This window comes from Rutilus rutilus, assembly GCF_951802725.1.
Source record: "Rutilus rutilus genome assembly, chromosome: 13".
In the NCBI taxonomy this organism is placed as follows: domain Eukaryota; kingdom Metazoa; phylum Chordata; class Actinopteri; order Cypriniformes; family Leuciscidae; genus Rutilus; species Rutilus rutilus.
Genome location: NC_140218.1, coordinates 18,703,749 through 18,728,792, shown reverse-complemented (window position 1 = coordinate 18,728,792; position 25,044 = coordinate 18,703,749). Strand labels below are relative to the sequence as shown.

At 37.8% G+C, this 25,044-nt stretch overlaps 2 protein-coding genes across 4 annotated transcripts in view; both read right to left on the bottom strand.

Annotated features, from left to right (window-relative positions):
• Positions 1–9,339, bottom strand: part of atf7a (activating transcription factor 7a) — a 30,959-nt gene extending 21,620 nt beyond the window's left edge. For both annotated transcript variants that reach the window (XM_084427535.1, XM_084427536.1), the window contains exons 1-2: positions 9,274–9,339; positions 332–403 (exon numbers count right to left, since the gene is read on the bottom strand). In XM_084427535.1, coding sequence (XP_084283661.1) covers positions 332–379 — 48 coding nt within the window. In that variant the 5' untranslated portion in view covers positions 380–403; positions 9,274–9,339. The remainder of the gene's footprint in view (positions 1–331; positions 404–9,273) is intronic.
• A 1,497-nt stretch (positions 9,340–10,836) lies between these two features.
• Positions 10,837–16,334, bottom strand: asb8 (ankyrin repeat and SOCS box containing 8). Of its 2 annotated transcripts, none has more exons than XM_084427543.1 (4): positions 16,220–16,334; positions 14,117–14,323; positions 13,937–14,041; positions 10,837–12,586 (listed from the first exon to the last, which is right to left on the bottom strand). In XM_084427543.1, exons 2-4 carry the CDS (start codon positions 14,243–14,245, stop codon positions 11,951–11,953), a joined length of 870 nt encoding a protein of 289 aa, XP_084283669.1. In that variant the 5' UTR covers positions 14,246–14,323; positions 16,220–16,334; the 3' UTR covers positions 10,837–11,950. The 2 variants fall into 2 exon arrangements, with proteins under 2 accessions (XP_084283669.1, XP_084283668.1); XM_084427542.1 differs by lacking the exon at positions 16,220–16,334 and adding an exon at positions 15,452–15,794.
• Positions 16,335–25,044: the final 8,710 nt, after the last annotated feature.

The following is a 25,044-nucleotide window of genomic DNA, read 5'->3' as shown; positions in this document are numbered from 1 at the left end:
GCATGGACTTTGACTCAAACCAGACAAGTGTAGACGATAACTGAGCTAAGATTAGTCATTGGCTAAGTTTGTGAGTGAGTCAGACAGTGGAAGAGACATTAACGCAGTTTCACAAGTGCGCTATCAGCTCCATCGGTGTGACAAAAACAACATGTTTACAGAGCGGTACAGCAGGCACACCTCCCTCCACACACACACGCCGGGCAGACGTGCTGCCACCGTACAGCTGTGAGGACGACGTGCACGCTGACACTCTTCAATAACCAGAGGAGAATGAACCAGCAAAGAGCACCCACACCTGAAACCCAAGACAAAGTGAAAGTGAACTTACCTGCCCACAGCCAGGAGCGCTGCACACAAAAGGCTTGTCATCCCCCATCTTTGCAAAGGCTTTGCAATGTAACTGTGGAAGAGAAGACGAGAACATTACTGAAGGGTTTTCCTAGAGGTTTAAGTCAGGAAAAGTCGTTTCCAGGGATGCTTCTGCCTGGATCCTCGCTCAGCTCAGGAAACGATAGGCGTTTAAAAACAATGAGAAGAAACGAGCACATGCATGTTAATGCAGCAATCACAAGTTTCCCCGGTGATAGTTTCTTCACACTGGGGGCATCTGGCAGACCAATGACACGCGGTGTTTGGGATTTGCTCAAAGTCTTTTTGGCCCCTCCTCTACTTTTCATTGTAGTCTTCCTGACACCATCTCCACAAAGCTCGTCTGCGGCGACGACTCTAGTGCCACTCTACACCTTTGTCCGCAGTCATTCTCTGAACTCCTCCACCCGTTTCTCAGGATCAAATATCAGCAACCCACACTCCCAGACGCTCATCACTTTTCACAGGAACTCAAGACATCTACATTGACATCGAGAGGTTGTGCTGGTACCGTTTTGCCAGACGCCGGGAACTGATTTACCATGGAGATAAGATCAATTGATTGCATTTTCATCTAATTCAAGCGAGTGTAACGAGTGTAAGTGTTGTAAATGAAGGAAGGGCAGTGCTCTAATGGTAATTCTGGAGAGACATGTCTGGAATGAGCCGCTCTGATCCAGGGGAATGGCATGCGTGTGTATTGGCTCGTTGTAGACACTCCCTCTTTTCCTATTAGCTGAACCACTGCAATTATTCCAGACAAACTGCCAGCACCTTCCACACAAACACACGCATGTTTGACATTACTCTGTAATCAAACCAAACCAAAGCTTCCCTGGATCCATGGTAGGGTCTAGCCTATGTTCAGAATAGCACTGGGTTTTTTCATGACTTCTGATTGCAGGTTTTTCTCACAAAAAGCCTTTTTTAGCCAATTTTTTTATTAATTAGTTCATGTATTAGTTTGATTAAGTAGTCATTACAAAAATAGCCATGACTTTTACAAATAAAATCCAGGCCGGGAAATCACAATTTTAAAATGTAAAAACGTCCATGGTTTCCATGAACATGGGGATTCTCTGCATCTTAAAATATTTTAATATATCTTTTGACAACATTCAAAATGCGAAGTGTTTTGCTTTTCACTTAATTAACACAAAAATATAGGCTATATTTAATCATTTTCATTTATATACACTGATACAACAATATATAGTAGTAGACAGCAACATTTACAAACATATAACTCCACAAAAAATCCAACATGGAGACCTCAAACCATTTTTAAAGGGATAGTTCACCCAAAAATTTAAATTGTGTCATCATTTACTCACCCTCAAGTTGTTCCAACCCTGTATGAATTTCTTTCTTCTGGAGAACACAAAAGAAGATATTTTGAAGAATGTGTCTGTAACCAAACAGTTGATGGGCCCCATTGACTTCCATAGTATTTTTTTTTTAAGTCAAGTCAGTCAATGGGACCGTCAAAATATCTTCTTTTGTGTTCATCAGAAGAGAGAAATTCACACAAGTTTGGAACAACATGAGAGGGTGAGAAAATGATGACAATTTTCATTTTTGGGTGAACTAGGCTAAGTGAAGCAAATGAATCGCTGAATCTGAGTTTTGAATCAATTCACTGTAACAGACAGTTTGAACTGATTCACGTGAATTTTAACATTTTATCCTCCAACTGGATGAAATCATATTCTGAATCTGAAACAACAACAACAACAAAAAATCGGCCCCTTATGCGCTACGTAATTTTACCTCAAATCTGTCAATTCTGACTGCCCAAATGTGAAGACTAATGTGGCAACCAGCGGCGACTCCTTCAGATTGCAAATCGGGGGGAAAGCTATCTAGTGTATTCATTGGGAAAAATAATAAAACTATGTCAAGGTCCTTAGTAAACCTCTCGGCCAAATAAAGAGCATAATCATAATCTTCACAATGTTGCTTCCTTTATACTGACAACATCACGAACATACAGTAAATATTCAATACATTACCCAGCTTTTGTTCTAAATCTATTTATGTATGACACACATGTTTAGTATGCGTTTTATATTTAGTAGTGGTGGCCTTTAGCCATCTTGACTGGGATGGTTGAATCTGTCTTTACAGCAATCTACACTCTCACTCCTTTAAACCCAACGGCCCATGTGTGGAGAGGCTGGGAATTTTGGAAAAAGTAACACGTTCATTAAATTTAAATGGAGGGAAGTTTCATTAAACTTTCAACATGCCCCACCAGCTCGGAATGACGTCTGGTGTGTTACACAATCACCAGCGCAAACAAAAGGTGAAGAATGAACCAAACATCTTCCTTGACTATAACAGCAGGGATTTAAATGGGTAAAGCTTGCGTTGTCATCTGTGAAAATTTAAAAAGCCATTTAAAATGGCAGGTCTGCAGCCTGAGTCGCTGCCAATTTATGTAACACTGGCGCTGTAAAGTTTACAGCAAACAAAAGCAACTGCTCTCAAGGTGCCAATGGAAAAGGAATGTACAAAGAAATATACATATTTTAAGAAACATTTATTACTCATATGCACATGCGGTTTAGGAGGCGTTTACAAAACATTACTTCATTAGATAAATGTAGCCCTTGTGTAGCCCAATGCTGTGGTCTCAAGATGAGGGTTTTTTTAAGGTTAAAGGACTATTTTTAACTTCACATTGTCTTAAAACACAACACTTGTGGGAGGACGCTCAAAAAACACTCCAAGATGTGACACCACAGCCAAAAATAAAATAAAAATCAAATGCACTGATATGAAAATTTCGCCCAATTTGAAAGCCGATATTGGCCGATAAATCTAAATCCACATTTTTATATAATTTTTGAGAGCCTCATTAAAGTCTCATCATTAAAAGTCATGTCCCAAGCACACAATTATAATGTTCTCATTATAATTTTATGTAGCCTATATGACAGACTTGCGCTTAACTGTATTTTCCTTATTTGAAGTGATTCCAATCATATTTCAAGCAATGTAAAACCATCATGGCAAACAGTGCGCATCTGAAGTGTCTCAGCTGAAGGAAATAATCCATTATTTATCAGCTTTAATATATGCCAAATTTTCTTATGGGGCTGATAACAATAAAATTAAAAACGAACATATATCGATATGATGGCCGATGTATCGTGCATCCCTAAAAAAATGCTAATGTCCAAAGATTTTTTTTTAGTGTGCAAGTTGTCAACATGCTATATATAAGGCACAACAACAACAACAACAACAAAAAAATAATAATAATAATTTTTTTCATAAAAAACATATTTTTTAAATACATAAAATCAAATATTAGGCCTAGACTTTAATTAGAATAGAATACCGTGACCCTACATAGGATAAGCGGATCTATGGATGGAATAGAATAGAACTAAACATAAACACCAACGTCCATATATCACTATTTCAATTGTGTTAGTGTTCAAGTGTCCCGTGTGGAGGGACGTGCAGTTATTACAAGCTGAAATTAGCAGCCACTGCCAAGACCCTTGCTCTGCTTTCCATAAAGAAAGTAACTGCATCTTGTTTGCCCCTGAAAGGCCCTTCCCATTACGACCGAGATCAAAGTGGCGTACAAGCTAAGCGACTTGATTCCTTGCAGACCTCACACGCTCTACAAGTGAGCCAACAGCTTGGTGCCAGAGCTTTCGGTCTGGTTGCAATACACACAGACAGTTTGGTCAGAGAAATGCACGGAGTGACTATATACAAATGAGAACCACCCATTCGTTATACCCTGGGTGAAGTGTCCACATCTCAGTAAGCCTCAAACTAGGGGAGCGCACTCTCTGAAGTTTACCATCACAATAAATCAGACAAACAGAGATCGGCCCACCTGCATCAGTGTGTGCTACAACTGACCATCCAAAAACAAAAATAGAGCCAAGATAGATTATTAACAAAGACATTCTGGAGTAATCTAAGACTACTTCCTGTTATGATTAAGACTTGTTTGCAATATAAAAGCATGGGAAGCATTTGAACGTTTGTACTGAATTATTTCCAACAGATTCTAAATAAAACCCTTTATTAATCAGACATCATTCTCTTAACATTTCAAAGAGTCTGCATTAACAAAATTGCACCTAAAAAATAATAAAAAAAACGTTGGCAAACAAAAATATTTGGCTGGGGGGAAAAAACGGTTTTGGATTAAATAGTTTTGGCGGGCCGAAACCACTGACTGAAACGGTGACGTTTAAATAGTGCTTTTTCGATTTCGCATTTTAAAGGTGTCAGCATTTATTTATATATTACTGTGAACACAACGTGGATAAACTAAAAAATAACTGGCTGGATACTGGACACACTTCACAGTGACCAAAAAAGGATGCTAAAGTAGCAATCTGTATAATTTGCTTGGCTGAAATATTGATAAAGTTGCCGAAGAACTTTACTATGACTGGTTTAATTTATCACTTGAGAACGCAACACCCTATTACCATTATCTAAACTTTATGTGCTGAAAATGCTACTTTTTTTGGCCTTTCTGTCACTTTTTGTTTTGATAGCGATTGTAGAAACAGTACAGAAAATGATGACGAGAAAGGGGAACTGGTACAACCAGACTCAAACCAGAGTTTCCTACATGAGAAGCATAGCTCAATGTGTCCCTGCACTAGTGCTAGTTGTTAGGCCACGGCTCTGACAACATCCATCTTTGATTGTACTACTGAAGATAAAATCAAACAGCTGGGTTTGTCTATCATCGACAATTTAAACAGGAAGACAGCTGGCAGTACTAGCAGTGCACTGCTTTGGTTGAGTTTTTAAAAACGCAATGAATTCAGGGTTCGCACACCTTTCGACCAATCGATTTCCATGACTTTTGCATTTAAATTTACATTGAATCATTTATCCAAAATGACTTAAAAATGCTGAGTCTTATATTAACAGATCATACAGGAACAACTAGCATTATTAGAGGTACCCTTGTAAACAATCACTTTTCCATAACTCATTAGCCTAGATTTTTTAGATAAAAAAAAACAACTAGATTTTTAAAAATCATTTTATAGAGACTGAATGTATTAACAATTTATAAGCTATGAAATATTTTAGAAAATGTATATTCCCTATAGAAATGTCCATGATTTTTCAGGATGAAATTTCAGTGGCTTTTTTCCCCCCTCCAAAATCCATGAATTTTTTTAATCAAAGCCTGGTTCCTCAGAATCAATTGGGTCCGACACAGGGACAAGCAGCATCCTGCTGTTAACTTGGATTTCTCCTACTCAGCAGGTGGACGTGTAGCGAGGTCCGGCTATAATCTGCCTCAGGCGTGCACTGTTTGATGCTGTCTGCTAGGAAACTGACAAAACAAACTGTATTAATAGCTCCGGCTGGAGCCAAGAATGAGGAATCTGGTGAGTGAGCTGCCAGAGAGTAAGGGAGACCCCACAAAAAGGGAGCGACAGAAAAGTGGGACAGGGAGCAGAGAATGGAACGAACGGTTTTGGAGGGTGTTCGGTAACTCGTAGGTAAAGGCCAAAGGTGCTGCGGATAGTGTCGGGGATCAGGGATGCGTTCTATGGCCGATTTGGATTTATGTAACCTTAGTGAACCTGAGCTTTGGAAAATGGAACAAATGAAACTTTAGATCCATGTCTGCATGTCTGCAGTGTGCCCGGTGCTAAATCCATGGTGAGGAAATACACTATGTAGCCCAATGCAATCCCCAGGGCCCGTACTCCGCTAAGAACAATGTGGACGCCCTTCCAAAGTCCCTCTCTGTAAAAAAAAACTCTGCTACAACAATGTTGGACATGCTACAAGTCAACAAAAGCCAAAAGTGTTTATTCACTCCTATATTTAGCAGAAATATATCAAATATCCACGATATATTGCAATGATTTTGCTGGCGTATAGTATTATGCAACACTAAATTAGGTCAAAAGTTGGGGGTCAGTACGATTTTAAGAAATTTATATTTTTTATTGAGCAAGGATGCATTCAATTGATCAAAAGTGACAGTAAAGACATTTATAATGTTACAATGCTGTTCTTTTGAACTTTCTATGGTGTTCATAGAAAAATATTAAGCAGCACAACATTAATAACCATCAACATTGCTAATAATAAGCAATTTTTGACACTTAAGACTGGAGTAATGACGGCTCTTTGGCCGATTTGGAGAGATTTTGCTCTCTCTCACAGTTCTTCAGTTCTTCATGGGCTGAAAATTCAGCTTTGCCATCACAGGAATAAATTACATTTTACAATATATTAAAATAGAAAACAGTTATTTATATTGTAATAATATTTCACAATATAACTTTTTACTGTATTTTGATACAGTTTTAAAATAAATGCCGCCTTGGCATCTTTTTTTCAAAAAATATAAAAAAATCGTACTGAATCTTACTGAAAAAATAAATAAACTGTTAATGCAAAACACTGTCAAAATAGTTTTTAGAACTTTTTACCATATTTTGCTTCTTGCATTAAACTTTAGTGTATGGTCATGATGATTGATCCTATCCTATGACTCCCAAAAAAAAAAAAAAGATTAAAAAAAAAAGAAAATCCCAGAGCAAATACACATCAAGATTATAATAAAAGGCTGGAAAGAAATATCAAGACATATTGCTGTCGAGTATGGCAATGTTCTGAAAGAGCTGCTAATTATATTATAATTGACATACCAACTAAATTTTGGCATATTTTACTAGTTACTCTAAACATTACAGCAACATGATGGCATGTGAATATCATATTTTAACGATCCCGAAATCACAGCAATTCATCAAGCCTGACGTGTTTGCCAAAATCGGATGAAAACATTTTCCAGCCACCCATACTGTCCATTCATTTTTTTTAAAATGGAGTATCTCCCTCAATCTTTGCGAGCTCTCTCACAATACTTCATGGGCCCGTCACACCTTTTAGAGCAGACCAAATATTACATAACATTAGAAGAGCACAGATGCCCAGAATCAACTCAAGTACGGCTGGCAGTTTACCCTTATTGTCTCTTTTATTTGAACGGTCTGTTATTTGGTCTGCTGGAAATTTGAAACAGTGTTATTTGGTCTGCTCAATTACTCAATAGATGCATCTGGACAACCGTGCTGTCAATTACATTATCCTGTATAAAACTGTTGCCAGGACAACTTACATAATCATAACATAGGCTAATCCTTCATTCACAGCTCACTGACGTTTAATCACAGAGCATGGTTTTAACAAGTCAGAAACAGAGCCGATTTCATCATGTGAAACTTGCATATGAAGTTCCTTCCTGTAAAACGTCTTCACGTTGCGTCTTCACCATGAGCTACAGCAGATGCCTTACAGCAGAGGTGAAAGCAACAAGCAAGGCTCCGAGCTCTCGTTAATCAAGTAGCTGAGAAGCAATTATTGTAACAGCTGCAAAAATGTTCACTAGTGCACAAGCAAATATGTCTACTGAGAGGATGATGTATTATATGGGGACGTACAGTCATTCCAAAGAGTAACATTATTGGAATTCAACAAGCGCCATGCGAAGATGACCTATATATACAATTACAGGTCCTCAGATGTGCAGATGGTGTTTACAGGCGCTCTGAGATAGGACATTCACATGCTCAGAAGAAATAAAGTTGATGGTTATCAGCGGTTTTGGGGGGCGTCTCTTCACGCTACATGCATTATGAACAAAGATGTGAAATGCTCACATTATCTTTTGGTTTATTTGAATGATCTTGGCCAAATATACACAACACTTGGGATCATTTATTTTACTTGGGAACTGATCAACAGCAGGTGCTTGCTTTGAACAGCATTTTTATATATCTTACAAACAAGCCATAATCAAGTATTGTTTGTTTAATTGGCAAGCAAATATTGTGATTTAGAATGCTGACATTTGTGTGGGGTTGACCTCTTTTATTTATTCATGACAAAAAAAGAAAAAAATAACCTAATCAAATAGTCATTTTAGCATTTGGCAAAAAGTTTAGTTAAAAATATGAAAAGCAGCACTAAATTACTCAGACATCTCTGGAATGTATCCTACTTTAACTCATGATTGTTTCTATGTGTAGGGTAACAAAAATAGAAACTTTTGAAGGCAAATCTACAGTTATGGCAACTAAAAACAAAAGGTAAGGTTGCCGGGATTTGTTTAAATATAATTTTCTGACACTTTAATGTGCAATTTCTACCTCTTATGTTGGATTGCTGCATTACACCATAAAATAACGTTCGTTTCTAGTGCCCTCGCCGAAAATAAACGTCGCTAACTATTTAGCAAACCCATGCTAACTTGATGTCTTGCGGACATGCCAACTTTAAAGCCAGCCTTTTCCCGCATGTGCCCGCCCTACCGTTGTTCTGATTGGTCACGTGCACGTCAATCAAATTTATGTAATTGCTGTTTGGCTACAATAAACGCCAATCATGATTATTAGTTGCGTCTCATTGGCGGACGCAAATTCCACTCAAAAATGGAATTCACGGACTTACAGAGTACAGGCTCATATCCCCCCCCCTCCCCAGAAACAAAAGTATGCAAAGAGTACTTTAAAGCAAATAAAGTAACTGTGGTATCTAATTTGCCATTTTATATAAGTAATAAAACGTATATATTGACACAAATAAAATAAAAACAACAACTCCATAGTATATAGTAGTAATAAATGACGGCTTGACACTTTTCTTATTCCTAAAATTTCTGCCCTCGCTTGTCAAGAGCCCTGAACGAGCTGCAGTGTACGCGCAGACCTCGGTGGAAGACCACTGCCAATCTGACAGCCTCACAGCCGCCTCATTAAAGTTACCCTCGATCACAGACAAACCTTTTTGACGAATATAAATAACGATTGGACACTGTTTCAAATCCACACAACCATCGATTTCACATTTTTGACAGAATAAGAATGTTTACAAACTTACCACAGCGCCCCTCTATCCCACTCTCTCTCTCTCTCTTTCTCTCTCTCTCCTCTCTTGGAATCTGACACGCCCCTCCCAGGGAAGTATCGCGAGATTTTGGCGTCACACAAGCGTGTCTGTGGCGTCCCTCACCTGGGGTGTTTACGATCTTGTCAACTCATTAGTTGGAAATTCCATATGCTGACATTCTTGATGCTTTTACTTTCTGTATGATGATACCGAAACATGACGAAGAAAGAATTATAGCTCATAATACTCTGACTGTAATAATGTTAAAGATTTGTGGCAAGAACTTGTTAATACGAATGTTAATGTTCTTACTCTAAAATAGATTATTTTAACTTGTAAAGAACTAAAAATAAATGTCAAGAATTTATTGTTGCCATCTGTATTTCGTAGGATAAATTTAATATGCAATTTCATTTGCAAGATTTCTTTGTGAGGTACTAAACTGACCCGTTTAATATTAATATTTCATATTAATATTCTCAATATATTAAACAATAATACATAACACGTTATATCAAACTCGAATCTATTTTTCCAAGTTTCTGTTAATAAAAAGTTTTTTAAAACAGTTAAAATAAATAATCTCAATAAAATATAAAAAATGATTGTATAGGCTAGAGTCGTTTTCTTTGTTCTTTTAACGGTGATTCTGCATTCCAATTCTTAATGGCAAAGTAGGAAGCAATTTTTATTTTATTTTATTATTCATACCCTAAGATTATGTCATAAACTATAACAATGTTGACAAAAAAGAAAAAAGAAAAAAAAAACATGTGGTTCCCATCTCTGGGCTTGTCTCTCTTCACAAGTGTTCTGATTCAATCCTCTGCTATTGATTAACTATGTAAGCCAATGATGAAGATGAAAACTGTGATGTAAACTGAAGGTGACGGCTTTGAAAGGACAGGAAGGTTATTTTATTCAGTCATACTGTAGTTTCCTTCCTGACTGATTTGCATTCTCATAAAGAGGACATCCTGTGCTTCGACAGGAGTTTAAATAAAGCATGATGGAAAACAAACAATGCTTGCTGAAATAAGGAACTGAAATGATAAAATGCAATAAATGTGCACTTTTCTCATTATTCAAATTTCCTATTCAGAAAACAAAAATATGGCTTCTGGAGTGTGTTTTTTTTTTTTTTTTATCTTAAAAAAGTACCATACAGCAAATGCTAAAAAACAATCAAATGTACATTTTTGCTTTTGCAGCTAATATAATTAATGTAAAATAGTCTTAATAGATAATGGCTGGTTGTTTAGCTATTGCAACTTGTAAGTAGGTTAAATATAGGTCATTAAAACTATAGGTAATTTTTCCTTAAGGGTTGATACTGTATGTAACAGTCTTTTTCTTTCATGTAAAATTTTTATTTTTATTATTAGTATTTTACAAACAAGGCAATTGACAAAATTCTGTAGCTTTATCTGACTGTTTTATATCATGTGGTATTCCAGCGCCCTCTACTGGTAAAAAAAATAATTCTACACATAATTCAAATAAGGTCTTGTGTCATTGACAAAGCATTTGATATGTGCCCTTGATCATGTTCACAGTTCACTTGATTAAGGGAAATAACTGCAGTAAAACGCTTGAACAATGCATGAAGTCTTTTACTGGTTAGTCTGCATGCATAAAACTAGATGTAAGCACTACATACTTCTTAATCAAGCAATATAACAAAACAACAACAAGAGAAATGAAAATAGAGCTGCAAAAAAATCTCTTGGGGTTCACAAGATGTGACACAAGTGTAGACGTCCATTCATTTAAGACATTCCATTTACAATTTGCCAACATTCGGAATGATCATGCTAACGTGACACTGAACATTCCCAATATTGACACAGAAGATTCTTGTTAAGGTTCGTAATGTTTTCATCTCAAACGTAAAAGCACAGCTCATTTTCTGCAATCATTAGCACCAAAAAAAAGAAGTATAATACAGTCCAACACTCTAAATCAGAGAAATATGCATCATGAGTATGAAAGTGATAGAGGGACAGAAAAAGACGTTGGTTTGAAATCCAATTTCCAAGTGTTCTTACATTGTCCTACTAAAACAATGTTGTTTTTGTGGCAAATTTACTATATTTTTTCAAAAAATGTCCCCAACTTTTCCAGGATGTACTTATTCTCGATGACTGGGAAACCTCATAAAATGATTTAACAAAAGTGTTAATATTTATTTGACTTTAAAACTTCATCTAAAGGCTTCAGTTATTTCCTTTAAAAACATCAAACATTACGGCATAAATAAAAAAAAAAAACTTAAAGAAGTTTGAAACGCAAAAATGTAATATATGATTATAACTTAAGTGCTGTTAAAGTGTTATTTTGTTTCCACTGCATTTACGTGTAAATAATATTTTTAAATAATTTTGTGTCTTTGCATTTTAGAATATTTCACATCTGTTATTTTAACATTATGGGTTCATAAATGCATTATCGACATCTCTCTCCTACCAGATCGCTATTTCTCTGCACCAAAGCACATAATCGTACTGCAACCCAAGTCTGAATTTGCTTGATGACATTATGGCAACAAAAAAAAAATGGGCAACTTCCTCACAAATTCACTCAGACACACTTCAGATTGCAGTCTGATTACAATCACATGTTCACATAAACAGAAGACCACGTCTGACATTAAGGACAGTCTTCTCGCTCAGTCTCTGAGGAGCACATATTCTTTCACTGACTCCGGAAGCGGGAGCTGTTTCACCGCAGACGGGAGGAACTGGACTCCCAGGCTATTACGAACGGCGCAGCGCGCCAAGGCTCGCAACGAGGGCGGCTGGGCTACCAGGTTAGTGAGTCGAGCCAGTAACTGAGGATCTTTAGTGAGCTCACGCGGTAAGGAGCCGTCGGCCCTGCGGATCTCGAACCTCCCCGCGGCACGGCAAAGCAGCTCCAGGCACTCTTCCTCCTGTTCCGTGCCCAGGCCCCGAGCCAGCAGCGCCACCAGCCGCGAGATGGGCGTCTGGCCCTTTAGGTTGGTGACGTGGACTTGAGCGCCGTATTCGAGCAGCACACGTACACTCTCCAGGTTGCCCTTCATGGCCGCCCAACTGAGGGGCGTGTCGTTATTGTAATCGCGGACGTTCGGACAGGCGCCGCTCTCCAACAGGGCCCGTACGCACTCTGGGTTATCTTTGAAGGCGGCCCAGTGCAGTGGGGTATCCTTGTTTCCGTCCAGCGCATTTGGCAGGGCTCCGTATTCTAGAAGCAGCTCCACACAACCCTCGTCCTTCTCTGCTGCGTAATGCAGGGCAGTGCGGTTGTAACCATCCAAGGCATTTACCTATGTGAGAAATGGTAGAAATCTTCTATAATGTGCATGCTTTGAAGATTAGAAATGTCACCAGAATGGCATTTATTTGATATAGAAGTCTTTTGTAAACATTTTAATGTCTTTACAGTTTTCGAAAAAAATCTTACCGGCCCCAAACGTTTATACAGTTGTGCATCTATAGATTTTAACAAAACTGTTTCATTTCTTATTAATATTTGAAAAGCTTTTGTCTGCCAAATCAAACGTGCAATAATATGCGAGAAAAAAAAAAAAACAGGAAATGATGAAGAGGACCACAGAGAGGACCCCTGCACACAGTCATGATTGACAATCCAAGTGAAAATTCAAGATTTGTTTACCTATTTATGACAATAAAAAGTTGGTTTAGGGTTTTTAAATATTTTATGGAGTGACTTGTCTTTTGAAAATCATATTTCATATGTAATATGCTATCAGTTTCTGATGCAGAAAAGTTAGTTCATGCATTCATGACCTCGAGACTAGATTACTGTAATGCTTTATTAGCTGGTTGTCCTGCAACCTCAATAAACAAGCTACAGTTAGTCCAGAATGCCGCCGCTAGAGTTCTTACTAGATCAAGAAAATATGATCATATAACACCGATTTTATCATCACTGCATTGGTTACCTATAAAGTCCCGTATTAATTACAAGGTATTGCTACTGACTTATAAAGCCCTAAATGGCTTAGCTCCAGTCTATTTAACGGATCTTCTATCGCCCTATAATCCATCGCGCTCTTTAAGATCATTCAATTCGAGGCTTTTGGTCATACCTAGGATATCCAGATCCACCAAAGGAGGGAGAGCATTTTCCCATTTAGCTCCAAAACTCTGGAATAGCCTTCCTGATACTGTTCGTTGCTCAGACTCACTCTCCCAGTTTAAAACTAGATTAAAGACGCATCTCTTCAGCCAGGCATTCATATAATATTTTTAATCTTACAGTTAAATCCGGTCTCTAGTTCATAAACGCCAGAGGAGAACTGGCCCCAGACTGAGCCTGGGTTCTCCCATTAGGTCACTTGATGGAGTTTTTTTCGGTTCCTTGCCACTGTTGCCTTTGGCTTGCTCAGTTGGGGATATTTTGGGGATATTTAATTTGATCAATCAATAAATTCCACTAGAAACAAACCTATTATTTTAATTTAATACTGTGAAGCTGCTTTGATACAATCTGTATTGTGAAAAGCGCTATACAAATATACTTGACTTGACTTCCCAAAAACATAATGCTATTTATAAATTAATTATTTCTGATTTCCCCTTTACAAATATTTAAGCACAGTCAAAACACTGAATTTAGGGAAATGGTTGGTTGTCTAAGCTATATGATGTACCTCTGCGCCTTTCTCCAGCAAGAGCTCCACGCAATCAGCATCCGCCACCATACAGGCACAGTGCAGGGGCTTCAGCGTGCCATGCATCCTGTTCACGTCTGCTCCCTGTCAAAGGAGCACATTTTCATTCAGAATGTGATATACGAAACAACTTTCTAAAGCTTTGGTAACACAACTTACCCTGCGTATAAGGTCTTCCACATTATCATGTGGGAAGGAGCGAATGGCCGCTATGGTTCGAATGAGCCTTTCCGACAGTGAGTATTTGCTCTGAATACTCTGCATGATGTACCACATAGTAGAGCTCATGTGGAACAACAGGACATTTCACCCAGGCTGGGTGACGCCACACCGAGATGAGATGGCTGTGAAAGAGAAAAAATAATCCTAGAGAAAAAAAAGAGAAAAAAATCTATTAACATGTTGACAGAACAAATAATATCTTTCTTTACATTAGGAATCATTATTCTCTTTAATACCAATTTAGTATTTAGTACTGGTTGACAATGAGCATTTTATTTAATGATGAGCAATTTATTTAATGATAATAATAGACTAATAATCTGACAATTGTCAAATTATATAGATGTCAATAAATATTAAACAAATGATACAAAAATTATGAAAATTATATTTATTATATAATGAAATATATATATATATATATATAATTAAAATGAAATAATAAATAGATGTTAATAAATTAATCATAATAAATTAATAAATAAAAGATAAACACATTTTTGTTTTCATACTAGTACTGTTTTTACATTTGCCTGCAATTTAATGTAAAAAAGTACATTAATTGTACCAGTTTTTTATTGTTTCATTTATAGATTGTTGCCTTTATTTATATTTTCTGCATTTATTTATTTAATCTTTCACTTCTTAAATTTCTAACTCTATTCATTCATTAATTTCTATTTGTCCATATGATATGAGGATAAATAATGCATCTCTTCAAGACACTTATTCATTCATTCATTTTTAATTTTGTCAAATGTTGGTACTCCTTCTAGGTTCAGGTGATACTCTGGTGGGTTAAATGGAGCTTCAGCCATGAAAACCATTGACATATTGTTTATACTAGTAAAATAAATGTATTCTGCGTGTAGCAGGTGCCTGACACACTCGACCCAGTCTCATAAATGTTGATAAAAATATGCATACAGCCTGGATCATACAGATAAATAAGGCAAACGGGCTGCTTGCTGTTCGCCTCGTCTTGTTGTGATGTTGTCATGCTGTCAACAAAAGGTCGCATGACAGATCAGCTAGCAAAAACACACAACATTTGACAAGCAAATGAAGTCTAAAACATGACAGCTTAATAGCGCTAGTAAAAAAAAAAAAGTCTAGTTGCATATAAAATAAATGCTTTCAAAAAAGAAAAAGAAAATACAGTGTTGTGCTCATGTTTATTACTCCTTTCTGTATGTGTCCTACCGGAGTCAACTAACGTTAGCCGTTTGGGGCTAGTTTCGACACCCGGGACGTGAAATAACATTTTCTTACCTCTGGATCTTCTTAGGTGCAAGTGCACGAAAAAAAAGCGAAATGTAAAGTGTGTAATCGGAGACGATTAGGTGCTAAAACTGTAACTGTAAGAAGTGAAAACAGCTGCAGGTTTGGAGAGCTAATCTGCCAGTGTGTCCGCTCGCTCAACACAAACACAGTGACGTCACGAGAGGAAGTGACAAACAATTTTAAAACGCCATTTATCCGTTTGTTTTCATTGGCGAGAGACATTTGTATCGTTTAATTGCGGCTAGAAATACAGCTAAAATTAGTTGTGCGCGTCTGTATGTGTGAGAGGCCATTCTTCACATACCGTACTGTTCGTGCCAAATATAGACACGATGGGCCCTGTGCTGCGGGCCCCTGAGTGAATGTCACTTTACGTCACTCAATGCCCTCACACCCCCATTGTTTCCATGTTACAGAACAACTTAAATAAACTTGCCCAAAAGATACATAATGCTTAAATTAGTCAAAGTAGTGTAATGTATGCATGCACCAATATTATATATGACTATGTAACACTGTTAGTGTTTTATTTTTGTGAAAACAATGTACTGTCTGCACATTGTCCTCAACACATTAGTGCTCAAAAGTTCAGGGTCAGATTTTAAATGCATTAAGTCGAGACACGGCAGGCAAAAACATCGATTTTTCATGCAGTGGTCAGTTTTGAGATTTTGGGCTAGTTTACTCCTTCAATGTTCTTTCAAGCTGCTATAAAGAAAACGTTGAAAATATACATTAAGATGTTTATTTTATTACATTTTGTCTACTTGCGGTGGTAAGTTTCTCCCGAATTTACCAAGAAGTTAGCATTCCAACGCGACACGCCGAGCTCCGTCTGTTTACTGAAGTCTGTCATGACCGGTATCGCTGTAAAGCTCTGAGGAGTCTCCTGCACAACGCTATGTAACCCAAATATGGGCATTTCCTTTCTTTCAGTAACCAATCGTGAATGTCCAAAGGGGGATTTAAAGCTAATGACGAAATCTCATTTAGAGCTATAGGCTATTAAATCTTTAAATGCCGTTTTCTCAAAATTGTCATTCTCCAGTACAAACATCTCAGCCTTTGTAGCACCTATGTACACCAAACTTTCCAGTTATACACTTAGCAGTATTTTGAAGATATTTTCACAGGGATTTGTTAATAAATCATTCCTGGCCTGATTTATTTGACATTCTATTGAAAAAAATATGGCGAAAATTGATTTTTTAAGGCTATGGACATTATATTTTGATTTCCTATAGGTAATGAAAGCATAAATCCTGAAATCCCTCTGAAATTGTTTTTTCATCTTGTGTGTAAACAAAATGAAGAAAGAATTTTGCCCTGGGCTTTATCATTATGTTCAGATCTAAAAATCACACATATTTAGAGATTATGCCTAATTTGCATAATTAAACATACATATTTCAAAAACTTGTAATACATTTTTTTACATATACTTGTGTAAGTAATCAACTGAGGAAGTTTCATACTGATATCTGTTATTTAAAAAATTTACCCTATTCACCTGTAGTGTCTCGCCTTAAATTCAACAACAGTGACAGTAAAGACTTTTAAATTGTTACATAGCATCTTTTAAGCCACTACATCAACTTCTCTCACCATATGGGTGGGGGAACGGATTCCGACAGCTGGATTGTTTGCCGTCGGATTCTGTTCCCCCCAGGTTTCTTACACAAGGATTTTCTAATATTTATCAAACTGATGCTGGTTAAGTTTCATGCACAAAGAGGATATAATCAGCATCTTTTAAGCCACTACATGAACTTATCTCACCATATGGGTGAGGGAACGGATTCAGATAGCTGGATTGCTTGCCGTCGGATTCTGTTCCCCCTATGTTTGTATGTGAAATTAGGTTCTAATATTTACAAAACTGACAGCAGCCAGTTGGCACCAATGGCCTTGTGGGAAGTGCATGTCATTTAACGCTATTGTGCTTTAGGAGACCCGGTTTCGAAACCAAGTTCATGACCTTTTAATGATCCCATCCCCCTTCTCTCTCATACTTTGTTTCCAGTCTGTCCTATCAGGATAAAAACGGCAAAAAAAAATCTTAAAATGATGCTGGTTAAGATCCATCCTCACACAGACTAGAATCAGCATCTTTTAAGCCACTACATCAACTTCTTTCACCATATGGGTGAGGGAACGGATTCAGGCAGCTGGATTGTTTGCCGTCGGATTCTGTTCCCCCCAGGTTTCTTACACAAGGATGTTCCAATATTTATCAAACTGGTGCTGGTTAAGATCTATGCACAAAGAGGATATAATCAGCATCTTTTAAGCCACTACATCAACATCTCTCATCATTTGGGTGGGGGAACGGATTCCGACCGCTGGATTGCTTGCCGTCGGATTCTGTTCCCCTATGTTTGTATGTAAAAAATGAGTTTCTAATAATTAAAAAAAATTTGGTAGCCAGTTGGTACCAATGTCCTTGTGGGTAGTGCACTGTCATTTAGCACTGTTGCGCTTCAGGAGACCCGAGTTCAAGACCAGGTTCATAACCTTTCCCTGATCTTGTCTCCTACTTTGTTTTCTTGTCTACACACTGTCCTATAAGGGTAAAAGGCAAAAAGAACTTAGAACTGCACTTTTATTAAAGTTTTATTATATATATATATATAGAGAGAGAGAGAGACAGAGAGAGAGAGAGAGAGAGAAGACATCACCAGACTCTTGGTTTCATCCTTTAATGCAGTCGTTTTCATCCATTTCTTGCTTTGGGGAGTTTCTGCCTTTAGTCTCCTGTTCTCCTCTTAAACTGGTGAAATGCATGTTCAATTGGATTTAAATCTGGAGAATGACTTGGTCCATTTCTTTCTCATGATATAGCCTACTCATTGAATTTGGGTCATTTTCCTGTTGCAATATGAAGCACTTGAGCCTGGTGGCATTTTCCTGTACACTTTGGAATTCATTTTGCTGCCACAGTCATGCCTGGTCCAGAGGCAGCCATGTACGCACATGACACCTACCTCCACCATACTTTACAGATGAGGTCGCTTTGGATCATTTGCAGTTCCGTTTTTCTTTCTCCACAATTTTGCTTTCCCGTTACTTTCATAAAGGTTCATCTTTGTCTCATTTGTTCATAAAACTCATCTCTATGCTTTTTTACAAACTCTAATCTGTTTTTTCTATGTTTGGTGCTGATGGAAGATTGAATTTTGCTCTGTAGCCTATATGTAATTCTTCAGTCGAAGTCTCCTGTGAACAGTAGATTGTGAGACCATCATCACCCCATCTTTTTGGAGGTTGCTGATCATTTGACTGACAGTTATTTTAGTTTTTTTGTGATTTGTCTGTCATCAACTGCTGTAGTTTTTCTTGGCCGACCTGGTCGTTGACGGTTGCTGAAGTCGGCTGTTGTTTCTTTCTTTTACAGGACATTCCAAACTGCTGATTTGGCTATGCCCAATATTTGTGCTATAGCTCTAATTGCTTTTCTCAGCTCCCTCGTCTTCATCCTGGCTGATGTGTTTTGAGTGCAAGTTTGAGTGCTTTTCCATATATTGTAATTATTATGTTCTTGTAATAATTTGAGCGATGTCTTTGTCCTTTTAACAGTTAAGGGGATTTCCCATGACAGCGCCAGCTAGTCAGTGCAAGTTGTGTCTTAAGGAGTTGTTTAAAGTAAAAAACAATGTCCTTGTTTTCTTGTTTCAGTCCATTTCAATATAAAAGACTTTGCTACTGACTCACTCATAAAGACTTATGAGTGCTGCTATCTATTGGCGCATATATATATATATATATATATATATAAAGAGAGAGAGAGAGAGATGCAAAAGCCTCTAAGTGCCATCTGAAATTTTCTTCTAGAATGATCATTTTTATCAAGCTTGTTTAAGTAATTTCACTTAAATGACAATTAATATGTAATTTTCATTGCCATTTAAGTAAAAATACTGAACTTAAATATACGAGCTTCATAAAAATTATCATTCTAGAAGAAAATTTCAGATGGCACTTAGAGGCTTTTGCATCTGAACTCTTCATATATATACAGTGAGGAAATAAGTATTTGAACACCCTGCTATTTTGCAAGTTCTCCTACTTAGAAATCATGGAGGGGTCTGAAATTGTCATCGTAGGTGCATGTCCACTGTGAGAGACATAATCAAAAAATAATAATAATCCAGAAATCACAATGTATGATTTTTTAACTATTTATTTGTATGATACAGCTGCAAATAAGTATTTGAACACCTGAGAAAATCAATGTTAATATTTGGTAGTTGGTACAGTAGCCTTTGTTTGCAATTACAGAGGTCAAACGTTTCCTGTAGTTTTTCACCAGGTTTGCACACACTGCAGGAGGGATTTTGGCCCACTCCTCCACACAGATCTTCTCTAGATCAGTCAGGTTTCTGGGCTGTCGCTGAGAAACACGGAGTTTGAGCTCCCTCCAAAGATTCTCTATTGGGTTTAGGTCTGGAGACTGGCTAGGCCACGCCAGAACCTTGATATGCTTCTTACAGAGCCACTCCTTGGTTATCCTGGCTGTGTGCTTCGGGTCATTGTCATGTTGGAAGACCCAGCCTCGACCCATCTTCAATGCTCTAACTGAGGGAAGGAGGTTGTTCCCCAAAATCTCGCAATACATGGCCCCGGTCATCCTCTCCTTAATACAGTGCAGTCGCCCTGTCCCATGTGCAGAAAAACACCCCCGAAGCATGATGCTACCACCCCCATGCTTCACAGTAGGGATGGTGTTCTTGGGATGGTACTCATCATTCTTCTTCCTCCAAACACGTTTAGTGGAATTATGACCAAAAAGTTCTATTTTGGTCTCATCTGACCACATGACTTTCTCCCATGACTCCTCTGGATCATCCAAATGGTCACTGGCAAACTTAAGACAGGCCTTGACATGTGCTGGTTTAAGCAGGGGAACCTTCAGTGCCATGCATGATTTCAAACCATGACGTCTTAGTGTATTACCAACAGTAACCTTGGAAACGGTGGTCCCAGCTCTTTTCAGGTCATTGACCAGCTCCTCCCGTGTAGTTCTGGGCTGATTTCTCACCTTTCTTAGGATCATTGAGACCCCACGAGGTGAGCTCTTGCATGGAGCCCCAGTCCGAGGGAGATTGACAGTCATGTTTAGCTTCTTCCATTTTCTAATGATTGCTCCAACAGTGGACCTTTTTTCACCAAGCTGCTTGGCAATTTCCCCGTAGCCCTTTCCAGCCTTGTGGAGGTGTACAATTTTGTCTCTAGTGTCTTTGGACAGCTCTTTGGTCTTGGCCATGTTAGTAGTTGGATTCTTACTGATTGTATGGGGTGGACAGGTGTCTTTATGCAGCTAACGACCTCAAACAGGTGCATCTAATTTAGGATAATAAATGGAGTGGAGGTGGACATTTTAAAGGCAGACTAACAGGTCTTTGAGGGTCAGAATTCTAGCTGATAGACAGGTGTTCAAATACTTATTTGCAGCTGTATCATACAAACAAATAGTTAAAAAATCATATATTGTGATTTCTGGATTTTTTTTTTTAGATTATGTCTCTCACAGTGGACATGCACCTACGATGACAATTTCAGACCCCTCCATGATTTCCAAGTGGGAGAACTTGCAAAATAGCAGGGTGTTCAAATACTTATTTTCCACACTGTATATATATATACTGTATATATGTGTGTGTATGTATATTATATATACACTCACCTAAAGGATTATTAGGAACACCATACTAATACTGTGTTTGACCCCCTTTCGCCTTCAGAACTGCCTTAATTCTACGTGGCATTGATTCAACAAGATGCTGAAAGCATTCTTTAGAAATGTTGGCCCATATTGATAGGATAGCATCTTGCAGTTGATGGAGATTTGTGGGATGCACATCCAGGGCACGAAGCTCCCGTTCCACCATATCCCAAAGATGCTCTATTGGGTTGAGATGTGGTGACTGTGGGGGCCATTTTAGTACAGTGAACTCATTGTCATGTTCAAGAAACCAATTTGAAATGATTCGAGCTTTGTGACATGGTGCATTATCCTGCTGGAAGTAGCCATCAGAGGATGGGTACATGGTGGTCATAAAGGGATGGACATGGTCAGAAACAATGCTCAGGTAGGCCGTGGCATTTAAACGATGCCCAATTGGCACTAAGGGGCCTAAAGTGTGCCAAGAAAACATTCCCCACACCATTACACCACCACCACCAGCCTGCACAGTGGTAACAAGGCATGATGGATCCATGTTCTCATTCTGTTTACGCCAAATTCTGACTCTACCATCTGAATGTCTCAACAGAAATCGAGACTCATCAGACCAGGCAACATTTTTCCAGTCTTCAACTGTCCAATTTTGGTGAGCTCGTGCAAATTGTAGCCTCTTTTTCCTATTTGTAGTGGAGATGAGTGGTACCCGGTGGGGTCTTCTGCTGTTGTAGCCCATCCGCCTCAAGGTTGTGCGTGTTGTGGCGTCACAAATGCTTTGCTGCATACCTCGGTTGTAACGAGTGGTTATTTCAGTCAAAGTTGCTCTTCTTTCAGCTTGAATCAGTCGGCCCATTCTCCTCTGACCTCTAGCATCAACAAGGCATTTTCGCCCACAGGACTGCCGCATACTGGATGTTTTTCCCTTTTCACACCATTCTTTGTAAACCCTAGAAATGTTTGTGTGTGCGTGAAAATCCCAGTAACTGAGCAGATTGTGAAATACTCAGACCGGCCTGTCTGGCACCAACAACCATGCCACGCTCAAAATTGCTTAAATCACCTTTCTTTCCCATTCTGACATTCAGTTTGGAGTTCAGGAGATTGTCTTGACCAGGACCACACCCCTAAATGCATTGAAGCAACTGCCATGTGATTGGTTGATTAGATAATTGCATTAATGAGAAATTGAACAGGTGTTCCTAATAATCCTTTAGGTGAGTGTATATATACATACATACATACATACATACACACACGCATACATGCAGGGTTGGACAGTGTTACAAAAATAAGTTGACAGATACAAAGAACAGCTGAACATCAGTTCACGAATAAAAAATATTGTTCAAATTGTGCCTTTATTTATTTTGGAATAAATGTAAAAATGCTTAAAACGGTCATGAGTTTTATACTTGGTTTTAATGAATAGAGCATTCATTACATAGGCTAGTTCATGTGAAAATACAAAATAGAATCGTATTTGGTTTCTCTTTTTTTTATGTAATGTTTATTTAACCAGGAACATTTGACAACATTAAGTGTAATGGGACATGAATTTACATTTGATTTATGCATACACATATACGTTCGTGCGTATGTATCAGCATATTAAAATGATGACACTACACTAAAAACTGGATAATGGCTGTTGAAAACCGCTTTAATATCACAGGAATACATTACATATTTAAATTAAATATATATATATAATTTTACTATTTTCAATCAAATAAATGCAGCCTTGGTGTCGCATAAGAGACTTAAATTATAATATAAGATATAAAAATATCTTACAGACATGAAACGAACAAACAGATTTTTATAGCACTTTTCTTATATACTATTGTACATCCAAAGCGCTTTACAATCATATCAGGTGGTCTCTCGCCACCTGTGCGCAGCATCCACTTGAACAATGCAACGGCGCCAGTGCGCTCACTACACACCAGCTATAGGTGGAGAGGAGAGAGTGATAAAGCCAATTCAGTGGATGGGGATTATTAGGAGGCCATGATTGATAAGGGCCAAAAGAGGCAATCTGGTCAGGACACCGGGGTTACACCCCTACTCTTTACGAGAAGTGCCATGGGATTTTTTTGAATGACCAGAGAGTCAGGACCTTGGTTTAATATCTCATCCTGAAGTACAGTATAATGTCCCCATCACCATAATTGGGCAAGATTTCAGGGTTAGCACCTCCTGCTGGCCTCACTAACACCTCTTCTAGCAGCAACCTAGTTTTCCCCAGGAAGTCTCCCATCCAGGTACAGGTATCTGTTTAGCTTTAGTGGGCACCAAGTGTTGGGCTACAGTGTGATATGGCTGTGGTGGTGTATGATAACAAAATGGGAAAAAAGTAATAAACTCACTCTTTAATTACCAATATTTTAAACAATTTAAATAAAGTACTTTATTCAGTACCTTGTTAAACACTTTCTTAGGGAAAATAAATCCATGATCCATAAATGTTTTTTACTGACTACAAATCTCTTCTTACCCAGACAAAAAGCAACACAAAAGAGTTCAATAACATAAATTGGAAAAATTGCAGCAAATGAACCAGTCAAGAGTAAGGCCAAAACAAAATAATTTATTTTCTTTTTGTGACATTTTATGCAGACAGCTAGAATTTAGTGTCTCACTTCAATCCATTGTTATATAATTCTTCCCTTTGCCACACCAATCCCTAAATCAATTAACAGTAATAACCCAAACATTAAAGAGAAATTTGCTATTTTCTGTAGATTTTTGCAAGCCTGTCAACATCAATATCATTACCTTATGCTCCTAATATAATTTCACATTACATAACAAGATTTTTTTTTTTAAACAAGTTAGTGCATTTCATTATCCTAAACCACTAGCTGCTCAAATTCATTAATGAAAACAAGAAAGAAAAAAAAAAAGCCCCAGTGATTTGTTATTTACCGCATTACTAAGCCTCTAGTAAATGCATCAAGTATTTTCTCTGCTGAAATCTCAAAAAAAATATACAAATATGTTAAATCTGTGACTCTCTCCCAATGTTTTTTGTACATATGATAAACTTACAAGGGACAGGGGGGGGTTGCATGGGAGGGGGGGGGACATCAGAATTAAAATAAATTAAAAATCAGTTTTTAAAAGCAATACTTTACATTGAATTGAACAGCAATACTGTATCCTCCTGATTAAACGTTCAAATTACAGCACCAATTCACCACAGCACTTTTTTTTGTAGTGAACGCATCCCTGCTATTCATATTCCCAACTTAGTCACTATCAGGTACCATCTACCAAAGCAACAATTTCTAATCACCCATACACATGCCACCCCATCAAAGTGAACACGCTGGCATTGGCATAGCAATGACGACACTCACATTGACCATGGCAAAGCTATAAGAAACCTTGCAGCAATCATTACAAGAGGATTTTGCACTGATATTGTCATTTATCCAACAGTCAAAACGCTCTGTTTAGGGAAGAAATGTCGTCGTTTAAATAAGGGGTGTGTATTACAATTCATGGAGGACACATTCAGGTGATACCAAGCATCTAACATTCAATTCTCCTTTAAATATCATCTCCTTGAAAATATAAAACGTCATGAAATGACCGAATTGGAAGTTCACATAAATGTGAGACCAGAAACGGATTTAATTTGACAGGAATGAGATGAGACATGTCACCCCTGAGCCAGATAACCCACTCTGGGCATTCATTTCGCACATAAATCATCATAAAAATGATTTCAAAAGAGACCAGTACAGCCGATTTGGGTTTTCGAATGCCCAATAGGTCATAAACACCGGATTTCTTCCACTGAAACAAGGAGGTGATGGTGATGAATGTGCCTTAAGAAACAATCACTTATGTGATTGTTGTATAACAGTGGTAACCATAATTATCATTTTAGAAA